The sequence below is a fragment of the Phaethon aethereus genome (assembly GCF_964289735.1).
Source record: "Phaethon aethereus genome assembly, chromosome: 9".
NCBI classification, from domain to species: Eukaryota; Metazoa; Chordata; class Aves; order Phaethontiformes; family Phaethontidae; genus Phaethon; species Phaethon aethereus.
Window position 1 is genome coordinate 29,191,365 of NC_138585.1, and position 20,220 is coordinate 29,211,584.

The 20,220-nt window shown below is 42.7% G+C and overlaps 1 protein-coding gene across 1 annotated transcript in view; it reads left to right on the forward strand.

The window, feature by feature from the left end:
• Positions 1 to 1,211: 1,211 nt before the first annotated feature.
• Positions 1,212 to 20,220, forward strand: part of WWTR1 (WW domain containing transcription regulator 1) — a gene marked incomplete at both ends in the record, with an annotated part of 78,173 nt that continues 59,164 nt past the window's right edge. Inside the window, one exon of the mRNA XM_082003422.1 lies at positions 1,212 to 1,603. Coding sequence (XP_081859548.1) covers positions 1,212 to 1,603 — 392 coding nt within the window. The remainder of the gene's footprint in view (positions 1,604 to 20,220) is intronic.

Genomic DNA, 20,220 nt, shown 5'->3' on the forward strand with positions numbered 1-20,220 from the left:
CAAAAGTTGTTCAAGTGCACCAAAAAATGAGACAAGGTTCAAAAAAGTTGTATGTATTACATTTACTTTACAGAAAATCTCAGGAATGCATTTTGATGACAGCTCTGGCTTCTAGTATAGATGAAATAGAGGACAAGTGACTGTATCACAGCTATACCTGAAATACCACCTATGGATAGCAAGCCAGAAAACGTTATGATACAACTCTGCACTGAATTCAGGTAGCAAAGGGCTAAACCTTACCTAAACTACAACAAAGTAGTTGTAGTGTCCCCGTCACTATGAATGCTTCCTCCCTTTTTCCCCCCATCACTGAATTATGCTGTGAAGCTTGTACGTGAAGTAAATTAAACATAATTTTGCTCCTAGAAATTAGCAGCACCCGTGAACCTCCGGAATAACGGCTTTGAAGCGCAGCTCATTAGGTTGACAGACACTCAGTCGCATCAGGCCAGAAGACGCCCCAGGCCCCCCTGAGCACTAAAGCGACGCTTGCGACTGCCCTGCGTGACAGCAGGTGCAGCTGCTGCGCCCGGGCCGGGCCGGGCCGGCTGCTCCCGCCGACGAGCCGGCGCGGCCACGAAGCCCTGGGGCCCGCCGGGAGCGGGGCCGCGGCCGCCGCGCTCACCCGGAACGCCCCGCCCGGCGTCGACGGCGCCGCCTTCCCCTGCTCTCCGCCGACTTCGGTGCGGGACGGCGAGCGGGGCGGGAGGGATGCGAGGACAGACGCTGGCGGGCCCGGCCCCAGCCCCGGCGGGCTCTGAGGGCCGCCCCGGCGGGCCCGGCCCGGCCCCGCCGCTCGCCCCCGGCCCGGCCCCGCCGAGGACCCAACGTCTCCGCAACAGTTGCATAACTGCGGGCGGGGCGGGGGCCGGGCCCGGGCCGCCGGGGGGCGGGCGGGAGGGGCCGGCGCTGCCCTCGTCCCGCCGCTGCCCGGCGCGGCCCGGGGGAGGGCGCCGCGCTGCCCGGGGGCTGACCCGCCCGCCCCTCCGCTGGCCGCCCCCCCGCCCGGGACACTGCCACTGCTGGCGGGGCAGCAGAGGCACTCCCCGCGCCGCCCGCCCGCTTCGGCAGAGCGGCGCTGATCCCGGAGGGCCGCCTGCCCGGCTCCGAAGGGCACGTCTTCGGCGGCGGCCTGCAGCGGGGCCGGCCCCGGCGCCTGCCAGCCCGCCGGGACGTCTGCGCCCGCCGTCGGGGTCGACGGCTAGAAAATGAACCCCGCTCCGGCGCCTCCGCCGCCGGGGCAGCAGGTGATCCACGTCACGCAGGACCTGGACACAGAGCTGGAGGCGCTTTTCAACGCGGTCATGAATCCCAAGCCCAGCTCCTGGAGGAAGAAGATCCTGCCCGAGTCCTTCTTCAAGGAGCCCGACTCGGGCTCGCACTCGCGGCAGTCGAGCACGGACTCGGGCGGCCCCCCGCCGCGGCCCGCCGCCGCGCAGCACGTCCGCTCCCACTCCTCGCCCGCCTCACTCGTGGGCTCGGGCGCGGCGCAGCAGCACGCGCACCTCCGCCAGCGCTCCTACGACGTGACGGACGAACTGCCGCTGCCGCCCGGCTGGGAGATGGCGCTCACGCACACGGGACAGCGGTACTTCCTCAAGTGAGTGGGGCGGCTGGAGCTGCAGCGCCCGGCGGTGGCTGCAGTCCGGGTCGGAGGGTTGGTGCCGTGGCCCGGTCCGCAGCGGGGGGGGCAGGATGTCGTGGGCCAAGTTGCCCAGCGGCCAGCTGGGGCCAGCGCACAGGAGCGCGGGAAGGGGGGGGAGGCGCCGGGCGGGCCGGCCGGCCGCCAGCTGCGCCGTGAGGTGAGGGCGGCGGAGGGGGGGGGGCAGCGCCGTGAGGTGAGGGCGGCGGAGGGGGGGGGGGCAGCGCCGTGAGGTGAGGGCGGCGGAGGGGGGGGGGCAGCGCCGTGAGGTGAGGGCGGCGGAGGGGGGGGGGCAGCGCCGTGAGGTGAGGGCGGCGGAGGGGGGGGGCAGCGCCATGGGGGGGGGCACCGGGACTTCCCAAGTCTGCGGCGGATGCGAAAGCCGGGGAGGAAGCTCCTGCCCACCTCACCGGTGGGAAGAGGAAGACGATCGAGGCGCCGGGCGCGGGCTGCAGAGCCGCTTCCAGAGGCGGAGGCAGACACCCCGCCTGTGAACTGTCGGCTCCGCCTTTCCTCCTGCCTGGCCACGCGTCCGAGACGCAGAAACTAATTTTTTAAAGATAAGTTTGCTAGCAGTGGTTCCAGGGAGCGTTGCGGAACGTGGGAACAGGGCGTTGTGTGGCTGTGGCCCGGTGGAGGTGAAGAAGGCGCGGAGGGGGGAACCGCGGAAGCCGGGCGCCCGGCTCTGCGCTCCCGCCTCTGCCCGCGGAAGCGCCGCGGTCGTGTCCTGGGCGGCTTTTCACAAGCGGAATGCCCCGCTGCGGCACTAGTGGTGTGTGTTGTATTTATAGCATCCGTATCTTTGGGGACGCGGGAGGAGGCTTCCTTATTTTAGTGACAGATTTTGGGAAGAGCGGTAACAGAACTACCTATCCCTTCTGGCCGGTAGTTTTGACCAGAATGGTTTATTTATGACACTTGGAATTTGATCCGAAGCAGTTTAATAGGCCTGAAAATACGTAATAATTGTAATGCGCGGTAAGGCAACACTGCCTTATTTTGATGGATTGTTATCTCGGCTTCAGATTCATTGCAGATTAAGTGGCACTGTATTGATCCGCTAATATGCAGTGACAAAATGTTTACTAAGGAAATAAAACGTTGATGAAGCCTCTCCCTGCGAATGCTGAGGGAGTTAAACTGCCAGGGCTGCAGGAGACCACGTACTCGTTTACTGCAGCCTTCTCGGTCAGGAGAGTAGTGTCTTGAGTTCATTCCAACCCTGGGTGTGTGCATTCAGCCGTAGTAAGTGGCGTATAGACAATGCATGATGGGACACAGGGGAAAGAGAGAGAATGTTTGCTGTTTAGAAAAAAATGAATAAATGCGTAATTTACACGATTCTGTAGTGATTTCTTTGCCTTGCGGCTTTGGCATCTCCCAAAGGATTACTCAGGACCCCAGTCTTTGAACTACCCTGCACAGACTTGTGATTTTTGCCTCTTGTCACACTCCGAGTTACTAGCAAAGCACGGAAACACGTTTTGTTTCTTTGCCATTCCGTATATTACTGTATATGTATATAATATTACTGTATATGTATGAAATACTGGGTGGACATGTACCAGGGTCCAAATTAGGAGGTTTTTATTAACCTGGTTTATCGCCTGAATGAGAAGATCTTGTCGCTCTGCACTTTGCATATATTTTTCTCAATAGGATAGAGAAGCAGCATCTGACTGATAGGAGCACTGTAACAGATAATTTGTAAATAAATATTTTACATAAATTCTTGCGAGGGCTTGGCCAGCAGGTGTTTTCAGATACCTCTGGCTAAAAATTACATAACATAATCTTTGTCTGCTGTTTGGTTTTTGACTAATATCAAAATGAGCTCATGTGATTTCACCTTCCTGTCACACGTTTCTGACATAGAGACAGTTTTCTAAGCTGGCGGATTCTTGTTGCTCAGGCCAAAAATGCAAGTCCTTTACTAAAAAAAAGTTACGGGTACAAACTCAAAGTGTCTTTCAATTTTTCCAAATCCTGTCAACAGTGATACTCTGATTAACAACATCTTTTTTTTAATATAAAATAAAATTTTCATTGTGTATGTAGTTTATTAAGTAACTTTGTTTTGTTTCCCCAGTTTTATTTATGTAACAGAACCTTTCTCATTTCTATAAAAATTAATTGGAAAAATGCATTTGTACCTGTAATGTATTTCTTTATACCTCAATGCTTTTGGGACTAATACTTAGCTATAAAATAATCCCATATGAATTATAATTTTTTGCAAGTGGTGTAGTATTTTTCAGATGAAAATAGATTTTTCTTCAGAAACCTAAGATTGTTTATGGAAAGCAGCATTTAAAACTGTGTGCAGTGATATGCAGGGTTCAATCAAGATGATGTGCTTGAAAATCCTGTTTGGTCACACCAGGCATACAGTGTTACATTTTCCTATATTCAAGGCCTGTCTGTAAAAAAACAAAACAAAAACAAAAACCCCGCCAGTTCTTTCCAGCTCAATGGTCAAGATTTGATTATAGTCACTAGCAAAAGAAAATTGAGAAAGAAAGTAAGAGCAAATAGCCAAGTTAGGTCCTGTTAAAGCCTTCATGATCTGTTGAAGTTAAAATGCAATTTGTTGTATTTAAACATTTTCAAGAATTACTGAACAAAAGCAGTGATGGGACTTTCAGTGAAGTGCGCTGACCTTGTTGACTGGGAACCAGCTATGACTCGAAGCAACCTCACTCCTGCATGTTGGTTCCTGCAGAAATTTTCTGGCTGAGGCTGGAAGAAACATAAGTAGCCTGGGGACCACTCCACCCTGTAATTAAATACCAAACCGCAGAAGTGGGGGATGGAAAGCAGGCTAATGAACACACACTTACAGCAATGTTATCTGAAGCATTTTTCTGCGTGTGCATGTGTGGAAAAAAACGTAAGTGTGATTTATTTCTGATAAAAGGGGTTTCTGGAAAGACGGGCAAACTGCCTCGCGTAGCTCTTATGTTGGTGAGTGGGAATATCAGCTGCGTATCGATCCACGTGTTGAGCTGTGTACACATATTCTGTAAAAAGAATTTTTCAAGTATTACTTTCCACCAATTTGTTTTTAGGTGGTACAGCCTCATATTTCAAACGAAGACTAAGGTTTTAATGTTTTCTCAGTGTGTGTACAGTGCTTCGTGGTCAGGCTCTGATTCTGTTCCAGAAGGTAAACAGCATATAGAGAGTGTGGTGTTTGCTCTGAACAGATTTGTGAAACTGTTGCTGCTGTTATCTTCATCACAGTGTGTTTTTTAAAATGTTGCAGAGAACATTTGCCATACCAGCACATAATTGCCAGTAAATCCTGCTTGAGGGGAAAGAAGGCTAATTACTTTCAATGTTTTATTTACTTGACATGTTCAGATATTTTCCTACTGGTTTCTGTTGGTGGAGAAGCTTGATTTAACACACAATTGGTTTTATGTTACTGAGCATGTTCAGCAGGACAACAGGAGAAAAAAAGTAATGTTAATACTATGAAACTACTTTTTTTTTCTGAAAATGACAAAAGAGGTAATATTAAGACAGTTGAAGTGCTCAAATGATTTCCAAATATAGCCTTTCCCTGAAAGCCATTTGTGTTAATGCTGTAGAGATTGCTATTATTTTATATTGATGTTGTGCTTGGTGCTGTACAGAATTCATAATAAAGATACTTTTCCGCCTCTACGCAAGTAGAAATGGGAGAGGAGATGGACAATGGATGAGGCAGTTACTCAGTGAAGTTCTGATGAAAATGTGGAGAACACGAACACCTTTGTACGACAGTTCTGCGCTCTTGTTCCACAGTCACGACCACAACTACTCATGGCACGATGCATGCCCTGCAAGCTGGGGCTCACATCGAGGTAGCTTTCCTTCGTCCGTCAGAAAAACGGTGCATCCTTGCAGCTTTTGGTGTCATGCATTAGAAAGAGACATTTAGAAAAGCAAATGGCTTTTGGAGCGTTTAAGCTGCACTTCATGGGATTTGTTTTGCTCCCTGTCTCCAGTGGTTATTCATCTGGGACCTAGTGCCTGAACTCCTCCCCTTGGCAGCGTCCCTTTGTTAAGAACAATGTGCAAGACAGTGTCGAGATGTATTACTACTGATGACTTTTATCTGGAATGAATGCATGTATCTACTATTTTAAAGAGTTCCTAACAGACAGGAAAGCTGTGATTACAATACCAAAGTTTAATTGCTGGAAATTCAACTATAGCTCACATTTGTAACTCATTTTAGAGATGCTTAGGAAGTTCTGAGATTGGAATGTACACGTCAAAACTAAATTTGTAAGCTGTGATTGGCAGCATTAGAGGTCTGTCTGATTGCTCCTTTGACTGGAATCTCTAGTTCAAATGCTGTTTTAATGATGATGTTATAAATCCAGAGAACTTCCTTAACTTTTGTGCAAGTCAGAATTGGTTTTTACCTTCATGGGATCAACATGATGTATGGAGTAATTTCAGCCTTTTGATTCTGAGATTGGGCCAGATCTCATTTTGGCAAAACTTGAGTGATTTGGCTTTGTCTAAGGGAACTCTGATGTAATCAAGTAGGAGAGAAGCACGTGAACTCTTCAGACATATGCAGTTAGGTTATTTAATTCCTACAAATGAAAATATGAAATACAAAAACAGGAAAAATAATTTTAGGATTCGAAATAAACTGTTATATTCTCTTGATTTAATGATCTCTGGTACTATGTACAAGCAAAAAAACCAGAATTACCAAGTTGCCTCTCAAAACAGAGTTATTTTAGTCTGCTAATTAGTTTAATGCAAATATTAGGCCTTGATAGGATATTTGCCCAACTGAGGTCAGAAATTGACCTTATACATTGTTCAGGAATAACTGTTTGCTTTCAGTGCAAAATACTGTAATATTTTGGCTAAATTTCTGGTAAGGGAGAGCTACATAGATAAATTTGAACATGCTCCCAAAATGAGGTGTGTAAATTTTAAAGTACAGTAGAAACAATAGAATCAGTAATCACAAGCGTATGAAGTAAGTTTTATTAAAGAACTGTTGATACTGATAGTTATTATTGGGACATACTAATAAAAGCCATAGATGCTAGTCCATATTCCTGCTGTTACATACTTCATGGGCTGTTCTGCTTCATTAGAGTTGCATACCTCTGACTCCAGTCAGAACTTGCATTTCGGTCATCACAGCTTTAAAAGTTTCTCAGTTGAATATGTATGTGCAGAATGCAACTATCTTTCTGATGCGTCTGCATGAGCTTAATTTAATTACTGTAGTTGGCAAATATATTAAATAATAAACACTGACAAACTGTAACGGTAATTATTTCATAATAATCTGCATACAAAGTAAAATTTTTTTTTTAATATTACATGAAGGAAATGCTATTTCCTGGTGGTTTTTAGGTACCTTTTTGATTTCTAATAATGTTTTCTTATTGATATGCTACACTAAATAATGAGTAAGTTCTCATTATTGTATTCAGCATGATATAAACATGTAACCTGATAGGAATGTTCAGACAGTACAAACAACGAAGTTCATGTGATCACTTGAAAGCCTACACTGATTTTCTTTTTTTGTTTTTGAAGATGCTTATTAATTTTGTATTTTAGATGTCTCTTTTACAAGTGCATTGAAAGAGGATATATGTACTGCCTAAGAAAATGCTGTATGGTTACCTCTTAAGTACATCAGTACGACAGTACTGACATGGAATTTTTCATTAATTAATTTATTTATTTTCTTTTGTTGATTTGAAAGGTTTAATAGATTAACTTCCGTATTCAGTGTTATGTTAGTAGTGAATTGAACTAAAAACAGACTTGCAGTGGTCTCCACGGGGGAGGAAAAAGTTTTTGACTAGTAATTTAATTTTGTTAATTTGTGCTTCTGTCAATGCAAAGGAGTATATGGCAATAAAATACTGAGAAATAAAGGAAAATTAAAATGGTATGCAAATGAAGGGACAATAAATGTGATCAACTTGTATGCACACAGTGCAAGCTTGCATAGGTTTCACTACTGTTAAGTTATAAAGCTGACAGTGAAACAGGTATAATTAGTTCTTTCTCTTACCATGAATTGTTTGGCTAAATTGTTTCATGGGTTAAAATTTGCATTTTATGTAATCTTTGAAGTTCAGTTGCCTTTGAGTATACGGGCTAACATATTTTTTAGGAGAAGTGGGGCAGGACCATTAATTTTTTTCTGGTGATCAGGCCAAAACTCACATTTCAGGTATGAAAAAGGTTTTGTATTTATGCAACTTTAAATATAGACTGCATCATCATTCACAGCAGAGTGGAGCTTATGAAGTGCCGAATGCTTTTAGTTTTCACTGACTTTCTGCTGAATTTGGTGAACTGAACGTCTTTCCTTTTAACAGGGGTTTCATCTGATCCTGTGGTGAAATTTTTAATTAAAAAACTGGTCTCAGGACATCATATGTGCCATACATGTTAGATTTTCTGTTCTTTGTATTTTTCTGTAGCTTTCATTTTAATAATTGTTGGGCCATGATAATTATTTACCCAAATTATATTTTTTAGTATGGAAGTTAAGAGTAAGTTTATGTGTTCATTTGCTGACAGTAGTTCACAAATAATATCTTCAGATTAATTTTCATAGAATCACAGAGTGGTTTGGGTTGGAAGGCACCTCTAAAGACTGTCGGGTCCAGCCCCCCTGCATGGGCAGGGACCGCTTTCGCTAGGTCGGGTTGCTCAGAGCCTCATCCTTGAGCAACCTGACTTTGCACGCTTCCAGTGCTGAGCATCCGCACCTTCCCTGGGCAACCTGTGCCAGTGTTTTCAGGCTTCATGCTTTCAAACTAAATGGTGAAACAGCAGGTGGCCTAGCAGTTTGTGGAAAGAGCTTTGTAATTTAATACACAGATTTGTAAAAATCAGAATGTCAGAAATACTTTTAATTTAACAACATAGTGGACCACAGTTTGGTTCATGAGATTAAAATTTTGGGGTTGGATTAACACACCTTTTTTTTTTTTTTTAGCCGTAACTGCGTTTGTTGCCAAAGGCACATGAATGTGTCAAGCATGCAGATTTAGTTACAACAACAATGGCCTTATAGCAGAAATATGTGAAAAACTATTTCTAGGGTCTTTGGAAGGCCCTGTTCAGAGCTGGGTCACAGCTTACTGACTGATAGGTATCTACTTGAGATCTTGACTGAAGAGAGCTGGTGAAAAGAGCAGAACGTGGTGTTTTGAGTTGTTGTATTGTAGATGCTGCAGCTGGAGTGATGGATCGTGTTTATTGGTGCTGGTTGTAAATGGGCTATTTAACGAAGTCTGCTTTGAGTGCTAACGGTGAGATCTGCCACGCTCATCATTTACAGTGAAGTCGAAAAAGGTTATTCATATGTTTGTTTAACTTCGTGGAAATGGAAGTTTTTCTTCCCATTGACAATTATAAAAATTTGGAATAGATTACTTCAAAATCAGACTGATACACTGGAGGAAATTTTGACTTGGATAGACAAATAACTTCTTTTGATAAAAATTTATAAAGCATAGCTGAAAAGAAGAATTAAGCTAATTTCTATGTTGATGTTGGAGTCCTTCTTAAAAACTTAAAAAACCACTAAGGATCTATGAGCTACTTCTTTTCCTCTGGATTTGGTAGTAATAAGAACGGCTACAGAGTTTCCAATAAAAGCTAATAATTCATTGGAATTATTAATTTTCTGGTCCAAGATGGTGTCTTTTCATGAACAATAGACTGTTTTCTCAGAATATACAATCAAGTCACCTGTGGTGCTTAATAAAATTTGGTGGTTAATATGGTGCTTAAAATGCAGTGGTTAATAAAATCTGAGGATGAAAGCAGATCTGGAATAAAATTGCTTCAAGGACATGTTTGATTTATGGGATGTGATCCAATTCCCTCTCTAGCTGGTTTTTCTGAGTTAGCATCCATGTTTTTGACTTAGCTGTAAAGTGTCGGTGAAGAAAGCTTTAAGCAAGATTACGCCGACTCTAGAAGTTTTACCAAGAAGGGTTTCCTTTGAGGAAATATGTAAGAAATTTATTGTAAAGGGCTGTCTACACACAGAAGTTGCACTGAATTTAGGTGTGTGCACTTCTAAATGATTTAAGGAAATCAGTAACAACTCTGCTCTAGACACGTGTTGATATAAAATTTGATATATTGGACTGATGTACACTTTCAAACTCATAAATTAATAATATGCATGTATAGAATTACATTGGTTTAATGAAACTTGTCTTAAATTAGTCCTTTAGTCTTAGTGTTAAACAACTGTCATGCATCCATCTCATGATATGAGCTGAAAATACAATTGCTTTATGCATTAATCATTAGCAAAGAATATCAGTTAGCGTATTTTTAGAAAGATGTGTATAGAATAGATACAGGTGTTAGTTAAGAATGCTACCATGACAGTGTTTTTTCTGGAACCATCTGAAACAGTATTTGGGGTTGCTCAAAGAAGGAAAAATGAGCAGTAGGTTAATTTTTGTCATCTTCTGAGCTTTTGTAGTCACCATCTGAAAGATGATCTGCCTGGCCAGGTTTACGCCATAACTGGTAAATAGATGACAACATGCAGAGCTGTCTGCTTCCTAAGTTGATGAACGAGTCCAGCCCTGAACAGGTTTGACAGCGCAGGACCTGCGAAGTCTGTCCTTTCCTGCTCTCCGCTGTCCGCTCCTTCAGATCATGTTGGAAGCGTCGGTGGTTAGGCTTTGACTTGTTTCCTGTTTGGATGCTTTGGATGAAGTTGAAAATTAGTTTTTACCCATAATTCTGTCGCTTTGATTAAGGAGGTTATTACAGGACAAGAGCTTCTTTGTACAGCGTGTTTGGTGCTCTGGGGGCTAGCGTGACTAGCAGATACAAATTGTATGGAAGCAATTAAATCCAAAGGAAAGTCATGTGGGCTGCATTTCAGCATACAGACTTGTGGCATTTTCCCCCTTTGTTTTCGAGAGAGAGGGAGGTGGGTGTGATGTGGGGTGGAGGTGGGCGTTTTTTTGGTTTGGGTGTTTTTTTTAGTGTGAGTGCTAATGCCTGTGACTGTTGTGTGAACTCTTCAAGAATATAAAACTTTGGAACATTGCACTGTACTGCAGTATTCCCTGCCTATGACTGCTTTTAAGGCGGATGTGAGATTTTTAAAGGCCATTAGCAGACTTAAATTTTGTGTGTTTGTTGATTTTTTTTTTTAAACTCAAAACTCCTTGTTTGAAGTGTATTTTTAGGCCTCACCTTCACTGTGAAGCCCCTAAGTACAGCATCATCAGGGAAGAAGGAAGTACGAGTCACTGGGAAGCTGACCTGTGTTGAAGGAAACAGCAGTGCAGTTCCTGTTGTGCTGCAGTGTGTGACTCTTAGGAAATCACGTAAGCTCTCTGTGCCTTCATTTGTGATATGCAGAACTAGAATAATACATTTTCCCGCGTCGTGGTAGTTCATGTGAAATAGCATGTTTCAGATTGAGGCACGAGCATGAAACTCAGAAGTATCTTTAATTACATTGATAATGCAGGGCCTATGCATTAAGAACTTACCAGGGTCTGTTCTTGTCCATGAAAAATTTCTGGGTATCGAAGCAGATAGTGTACTAGAATAAACAGTAAATTTTTGCTCCATGGAAGTTGTTTCTTACAATGTAAGCTTACATCCTTTTGCAGCATTACGTTTCTAAGTGGGTACAAAGCTTGTGTTTCCATAGGGCAGCTCAGACTTTAGCCACCAGAATACCGTAGTGCAGTCACCGGTGATTCTTGAATTCGGAGTTCAGGATTCTTGAATTCGGATTCTTGAAGCGGGAGTTCAGGGTCCCTGGAGGGGACTGCAGATTGCTCTTTAGTACCCTTCCCCTGCAGCCTTGCTTACACAAACTAGCTGTAGTTTGTGCAAGCTACAGCAATGCCCCAGGCATGTTTGGAGGCAGAACAGAATTTTTCGTAGGGGCAGACTTCACAGATACAAGAGGAAGGCCTCCTGCCCACTGGAGTTTGTTAGATTTACAGACCATATTTTCAAAGGTCTTTTTACCTGATAAATCGCTTTTGGGGGATGTGGGTTTTGAGTCTTCTTTTTTAAAAAGGAAGAAAGAAAGAGAACAAATCCAAGCTGTTTTGTGTCATTTGTTTGCCTAAGCAGCCTTTTGTGCACATTAAGGTGCAAATGCAAATGTTGTTTTCAGAGTTTTCTCAAAATACGGTATTTTCAAAAACTTCAGGAATAAATGTAATTACCACTTGAGGAAGGCTTTGGATTGTCTGCTTAGCTGGACAGTTTGGACAAAAGTATCTTTTCTAATCTTAACTTCCATTCTGTATGATTTCTTTTAGAACCACAGAGGAAGGTACATGCTGTGGATGCGCTTTTCTGCAGCCCCTCGCCAGTGCCGTTACTCGCCTAGGTTAGATATCTGGGGACTCAAACCGAATAGGCTTTGCATCAGTAAATGAGTACAGCCTGCACCCTGTGGTCGTCACTGTACAGCTTTGTGGGGAATGTAGTAAAAGGTCAACATTTTTGAGCTTACAAGTTTAGAATTTAGTGTGGGAGTTCTTCACAAAAGGTTTTTTTATTTCACATTTGGTTTTGACACTACATTTTCCTAGTCATGTTTGTCATTTTACTCATTCTACTGTACATATTTAAACAGAAATATAACTGCTTTCGCCTTGAGAGGTTAGGAAAAAATACTTTTTTGCAAATGTACGTGGCTTAATTGCATAGGCACATGTCAGGAATGAGGATTTGATGTGATGTGAAGTTAGTGTGAAATTTGTGAACCAGATTTTAACAGTGAATAAATGTGTGTGTCTATGCGATCTACAACTCCTCTGACTGGCAGGGCAGCCCTGCTAGCAGGAGGAGTGCAGCAATGCCAGTGATTCTTACCATCCCTTCATACTGCAGAGGATATACCTAGTGCTTTCACAGCCATTCCTGTAATGAAGACCTTCCAAGTCGTGGGGTGATCTTTTCACAGATGCTGCCATCACTGTCTCTCCGTCCTGACATCACCCAAATGGTAGATTATGATTTTGGACAAAACTAATTTTTCTTAGAGGTGGCAGAGGGTTTTGCTTCTTTATTCATGTTTTATATTTGGCGTTTTGATTTTTATCTGCTACTGAAAAACTTTATGGCAGCGGAGAATCAATTAAATTATGCCACTGCAAGAGGGCGGACAATGTAAAATTGAATAACTAGAGTAAATGAGATTTCTGGTGAGACTATTTACAACTTAATGGAAGTGGAACATTAAATGATTGCTTTTTAAGAGAAATTAAGGTTTTGCTAAGTTTCAGCACTGAGAGTAGTCAGTAAAGGTATGGGTGTTGTAAAAGCTATCTTGTCAAAGCTAAGAAAGATCCTGGTTTGAGATTTGTGACATTCCCAGGATTAAAAAAAGCATCCTTTTTAAATTCTGCCAAACTTGAAAGCGGGAAGATGTTGAATCATGTCAACAGGATGTCATCATGTTAACAGGAAAAAAAGGGACAGAATTCCAATTAAAAAAAAGCATCTATTTATGAAAATTTCTGGAGCTACTGATTTCATATGACTTTTACCTTAATTACGTTCTGTTTACATTTCATTATTTTTTTGACGTTATTTGCTCTACGTTCCCTCCAAAACCAGATTAATTTTGAATTAATGTTTCAGTGTTTGGGGGGTTGTTTTTAAATTTTGTTTTCAAAGGCAATTTCAGAGGGCTTTCTTGTTTGAAAAGTGCTGTTGGACTTGTTCTTCTGTGACTTTATAGCAGAAAAATACAAGTTGTTGTAATGAGAAGGCAGAAGCTTAGCTGTTTTAATAGGTTTTAAAAGTGTCCTTATCACCTCTACAATTTAAAAAAAGTGTTGTGAAACGCGTTATTAGGTAATTTCCTGGTACAACGAAACATCTCTTTTGGAAAAGATGCTTTGCAAAATGGAATTGGTGATTGTTACATTGATTTTCCTTCTTGCAAATGAAAAGTTTGGTCTCACAAGGCCGTACTTGAGACAGATTACTTTTGCGAGTAGGCATTACTTCGTCAGGCGTTTTCCAGATGGAATCCAGAAGCAGAGGACCCAGGCCTCCCCGCTCCACAAAGGTGCGAAACGTCAGATTCGGAACGCGCGCTTGGTGACCGCGTTACCTGTGACGGTGACGTGATGATGTGACTGGGCGAGGCCGCGGCGCAAGGTGGCAGCTGGAGACCGTGGCACCCAGCGGCGTGCTGCTCGGACTGCCGTCCTGCTGGAGGGGTGCTTCGGACCGCCGCCGCCGCGTTCGGCTGCCGCCTTCCTCCGGGTCCCACCGCGACAACGTGCTGGTAGAGGCCAGGCAGCCAACTGCCTGCATCTGCTCTGCCGCGGTCCCAGCATGGCGGAGTGCGTTGCTGCGTGGGTCCTGAGCCGCGGGTGATGCCGGGCCTGTGTCGGGACTCCTCTGGTACGTTGCAGTTTGTGTTTGGGGAGTAAGTCGGTGAGAAAACATCTTTCAGTGGAAATTCAAAAGAGAGAATTCCATCTCTCGTATTCCTAAAGAGGAAAGAGAGTCCCAGAACTTTACATTTAGAATTGATGGGTTTGTTCTTCTCTGGTGTCCTTACTCAGGAAGGACCTTAAGACCCGTTCTCCAAACCAAGCAGGTCGTGGGTAAGTATGGAGAACCGTAGAGACTCAGTTGTGGGGTTTTGTTCTCAGAATTCCCTTCTGCACTCTTAACAGAACAGTTTGCCTCTTAGTTGGTAGCCGGTGACTGTGATGGCATTTTAGTCCCCTGTCCAAGTAGAGGGAAGATGACGTGAAAGGCAGGAATGCCCCTAGAGGATTTGCGTTCCCTGTTCCAGCCTGTTGGTTCCTGAACAAAAGGCTGACATGCTCTGGTATGGGAGATGCCACCCACAATGCATTTTATGCACTGCTTTGTTACTGGCTTGCAGGTAATATGTTTCGCAATCTGTGATGTCTTTGGTCTGTGTAAACAGTTGATTGATTTTCACAGATTGTGTGAAAATTTTTCTCCATTAGCTGCAGAAGATTAGTAAGAGTATTTATCCTTTTTTAATAGTCCAAATATTGTTTCAAGCTTTTATTTAAATTTCTTACTATCTGATAATTGCCAGTATTCCTCATTTATCTAAACGAGGCTCCCAAAGTCACTAGATCATAGAATAATGGAATCATTAATGTTGGAGAAGACCTTTAAGATCACCTAGTCCAACCGTCAGCCCAACACTGCCATGCCCACTAAACCATGTCCTGAAGTGCCACGTCTACACATTTTTTGAACACTTCCAGTGATGGTGACTCCACCACCTCCCTGGGCAGCGTGTTCCAATGCTTGACCACTCTCCGTAAAGACATTTTTCCTAATATCCAATTTAAACCTCCCTTGTTGCAACTTGAGGCCATTTCCTCTCGTCCTATCGCTGGTTACTTGGGAGAAGAGACCAACCCCCACCTCACCACAACTCCCGTTCAGGTAGTTGTAGAGCGCGATGAGGTCTCCCCTCAGCCTCCTCTTCTCCAGACTGAACACCCCCAGTTCCCTCAGCCGCTCCTTGTAAGACTTGTGCTCCAGTCTTAAGGTGGTTGATGGTCCAGTCTTAGATTTTCGTTAATGGTCTCACTCTCTGTTAACTTCTGTAGGCAATAGTTTATTTTAAATGCTTAACACTTACCAAGATGAGGCAAAAGTGTACGTTTAAAGGTCTTTCCCTTTGGTATTTCTAAGTAGAAACGGAAAGTAATCATTTTTTCCTACAAACAGCTGAAGTAAGGGCAGCTGTGTACTGATGTGTTCAGTACCTGTCCCAGCGTGGAGACCTCTTAGCTAGGACTTTAACCAGATGTGCTTGGCTTTTGATGTTAATTAAAATAAACTTGTTGACATGATGAATAAGCTGATTTTGTTTCCTGATGCCTCCATTTGTCTCACCCAGCCACAGCATATTGTTACATAACTCCTTTTCAACAATGACTAGAATGTAGGGTTTTTTCCCTAGAATTTGTAACAAGAATTCTGTCTTGTTATGTGAAAAAATAATTCTGTTCTGCATGTTGTAATAGTTCTTGCCTCAAATTTTTACTTCTGTGGGGTTTCTTATTCCTCAGATACCCAGTGGATTTTTTTTGAGATGAAACACAAACAGAAATACACACAAAGACAAGTATATAAGTAACAAAAGTATAGTTTCTTCTTTGGAGTATCTCTTTTTGTGAGAACAGCTTTCTTATTTTAGGATATGCAAAGTGCTTGATATGATGGAACCGTTATAATTAATGTGGTTATTTTAGGCTACTTAAAAGGGACTTTCAAAAAAAAATGCTCAGTTATTTTCCGAAATTTACTAAATAAGTAAATAGCATGTTACACTATTGGAAAACATGCTCTAATTGATTCTAACTTTTTGCGTTAAACAGAATTAATTACTTTGAACTTCCTATGAACATATAATAAAGTGTAAAGAAAGAATAAAATAGAAGGAAAAGGATCTAAACATGCATAGAAGTGTTACATCTCCCTTCCAGAGCAAGTGTCAGTCTAGCGCTGATGGAAGTAGCGTACGGGGTGTGGACCCCGCCAGCAGCATCATGGAAGCAGGAGTGCAGGAACGCGGAGGGTTTGTAGCTGACCGTGGGCTTGCAGCGTGCCACGCTTTGGGAGTGCACCTGCAGGTTATGGGACCAAATCATCATGCTGCTTTTGGGTGAAGAAGGCTTTAGAATTCTCAAAATACAGGCTGCTGTATTACTTTAATGAAAACTAATAACAAGCAGAACGCTTCAGTAGCTAGTTAACCTGAATAACTTGAATTGCTGGCCTCAAGATTAACATCCACATTGTGGCCACATACATGTCTCTCCCATTCAAATTCTGTAAGTGTTATAAAATTACTGAACTATAAGGACTTTTTAAGTCAGATTTCTCTGGCTGGAAAGACAACTGCTTTTGAAACAGAAATAATGAAAATGAAAAAGGCATGTAAATATTCCATCTTCAAAATTAGCACAGTATCATCAGAAATTGCAATGTACAGCTGCATGTTCTCCTGTTGTGATTGGGGTTTTTTTGGGAGGAGGGCATCCACCAGGCACTAAAGGCAGTGCTAGGACAAGAAGAAATTTAAAGCTGAGTTTACTCTAATGAGATGGAAAGTATCATCCAACTTCAAGTGAGTAGTTGGGGCCTTTATATCACACTACACCCCCCCCCCTCCCCCCCGCCCCCGCCAATATGTTTAGACCAAAAGTTTGCAGAAATGTTAAGTATTTTCATGTAAGGAAATTACAGGAGAGTTTTGTCAGCCTTGTTTGTTTATAATAATATGTCCTGGTTTCTCACCCAAATTTATGGAGAAACATTATTTTAAGCAGTTGTCTGCAGTGACTGAATGATTTACATTATTTTCTTTTCATGGTGGACTTGCTCTGAGGACAGAGGAGTGATCGAACTTTGATTCCTTAAATTCTGTTTAATTTGAGATCTATGTCCTCTGAATTATGTGACGGAAACAGACTTGCCATGACATTCCATTGCCAAACATTTGGATGTTTTCATGCTGCTGTGGCAGGTCACCATTTTGTGACCTACCATGTTGCAGCATGGAAAAGTATGAACAACCTATGGCACCAGAAGTGGTTTCAGGTGCTGCACATTCCAGAAGGCAACTCTTGCATGATCTGGTGTTGTGCTAGATAAAAGCAGTAATCCTATTTATGTCTGATGGTCTGCTTTTTAAAAAGAGCTTCAGATTTAAGAGACCCAGTAGATTATCATATGGAGACTCTTGTGCTGATTTTCTGGTCAAATAATAGCCAAAACTTGGGCACCGTAATTGATTCCATTATTTGGTGCAGTATATTTATAGGAAAATACTTCTCAAAACATCCATTAAATGTTGAGGTTTTGACATGCTGGTTTCTAGCAATTATCATAGATCTTTCTTGCAACAGAGTGTAGTACATTAAAAGGTGAGAGAGAAGCATAAACTTGCGTATGAAACAGATCAGGCTGCAATTAAGACTCAGGAGCACGGTCCATTTTGTGCTACTTTTCCTGTAGATACAGACATATGTTTGCATTTATTTGAGTAGTTTTGGGGTACTGTCTGGTTTGCTTTACTGAAAGCATGCCTTTTGCTGAGGATATTGTCTCATGAACATTTCCCTTTTCTGTCAGGATGGCCTCTACTAGAACAATATTTTCAGTAGCCATTTTTATCTTGGAGAAACAAATGTCTGATTCATTTTTCTAGAAAAACCAGGAAGCTGTAAAAAAGAGAGACTGAAAAAGAAATGCATACTGTTACTTACAATTTAATTTATAAAGGTATAAAGCAAACTGGAAGTAACTGTTAGATGCTGAGTGGGTATTACAGTTCTACTGTTTTCCTCATATTAATCTGAACCTCATGTGAAGAACAATTTAAGATGAGCTTGTTATTAAAAAACAAAACCAAAAAACACCTACACATGTGAAAACCTCAAATTAAAGCAGCTTCAGCACCGCAGCATGTTTTTGAAGACGTGCAGCCTGTGCATCTGTGTGAGCCATGTTATCTACCACACTGCTGCTGCACTACGGCCGGTGCAGATTCTGACGATCACAAAGTGCTTTTCAAAGCAGGAGAAGACGCCAAATGGGGAAATTTGAGTTGAAAGTTCTTTCTGGCCTGTATGAGTTTGAGATTTTTTTTTTAAATGGAATTACATGATTAATGGCTAAAATGTTCCAGTTAATTTTCGTGGACTGAAAAAACCTGCGTATTAATAACCACGTTACTAAGCATGGCTCTTTTTGCTGTAGGAGTGATTAAATCCTGAAGGCAAACTCTTCTCTGATTTGCATACAGATCTGTTCTTCTGGCCTTCCTGTATGCTGGAAATACCCATGGACATTTTGCTCCTTTAAAAAGCAGGATGACTGCATGCTGAAAGAAAAGCGGAATGGCGTACCACAGTAACCGCGGCAGTAGGGTGATGGATCTAAGTATGTGCAATCCCGAGCAATAACTAAGGGATGGGGTGTTGATGCGTTGACGTGTCACTGGTACTCCTCGTGTACGCGCCTTGCTGTGCACGGCCTGGCCCTCCGTGCCGGTACCTCGGTTACTGTTCTCCTTCCCCGGGGACAGCTGCCTTTACTGTTGTGGTGTGTGTTGGTGAAAAAGCGTTCCCTTAACACAAGCGTTGTTAAAACTTAAAGATTAGGCCTTCATTGTTTTAACACCCATGACGGTGGAAGGAAGCGTAGAAATCTAACAGGCACGCGTCCTAAGAAAAAGAAAAGTCAAGTTAAAAAACTTGGGTTATTCTCATGCTTTCACTGTAATGAAATAGCTGTATTGAACATACGTGAAGTTCAGTTTCCCTTTCTGCAGATAAATAAAATACTCCGTGGAAAGATTACCTTGACTCTCTTCAAAGAGTGCTTGCAAAGTGCAGAACCACCCGCAATTAGTCTGACCCTGTGTTGCTGAAGTCTCTGCCTTTGAGGTGGTGCTGGGAGAAGACTGTAGATTCCTGTCCAGACGAGGAGCGGTGCCCCTTGGTTCGCAGTCTTCGCAGAGTCATTGCACAAAACAATTCAAATATATTTGATAGTTCGTAACTGCCAACAACCTGCTTGACTGGTACCAGCTCAACTCTCTCCAACATCTTGAGCCCAAGCTCCAGAATTGCTTTTAGGCTTTTAATTGCAGAACACAAATTTTCTCCTAAGAAATAAATTTGGCTATTTTGAAGTGGTATTTTTTTCTTGATGACTACTAGGAACACCAGGGAAGAAAAAAAAAAAAAGTCTTAACTGAAATTCCTCTTGGGGCCATACGGAAAGTGCATATCACTGCAAAAATTCCACCCGATACCAACATGACATTTGTCCTCACTTTGTTGTGCATGTCAGTGTTGCAGCTTGCCTTTTTAGATAGCGGTTTAGGTACTGGCCGAAGGGAAATGTTTTCTAGTTAGTCAGAGTCCAGCCTTTTTACAAAAAAGCCAAGTTGCAAAGGCTGCTTTTGGTGTTTTACCCTAGGGTCTTTGAGACAAGGCTACGCCAGTCTAAAATTTTAATCGATACATGAAATGTTACTTGTGTGGGGGTTTTTTTTGGTTTTTTTTTTTAAATTAAAGCTGTGGTTTAAATGCTGAGAGATTGCCGTTTACAAATGACTCATTTCTTTGAGTCACTTGAATGAGTATTCCTTCGGTAGTGTAATTCCAGAAGGGATATGCAGGAGTCTTGACATGCCAGATCATCTCTGCTAGATGATACTATACTACCTTATACTAAAATCTCATCTTTAGAAACATTTATTTCATTTCAACTTAAAATCCTGGTAAGATCACCTCCGTGTACAGCATTTAAATACAGGTATTTCAAAATAAGGATACAAAGCTGACTGATTTGTTTTAATTCTAAGACAGTTTGGATTTTTCAGGGCAAGTTTTGCTTTCATGAATATTGGAGAAGAAATACACAATGCAAACCACATGTAGGTTTGTTAAATTGTATGGTGAGTTGCTTTGAAAGGAAGATCATACGCATGAGTTTTATTCCAAAAGAGGGTTTTTATGAAGAAAAGTGCCTGTGTGTTTTAATGC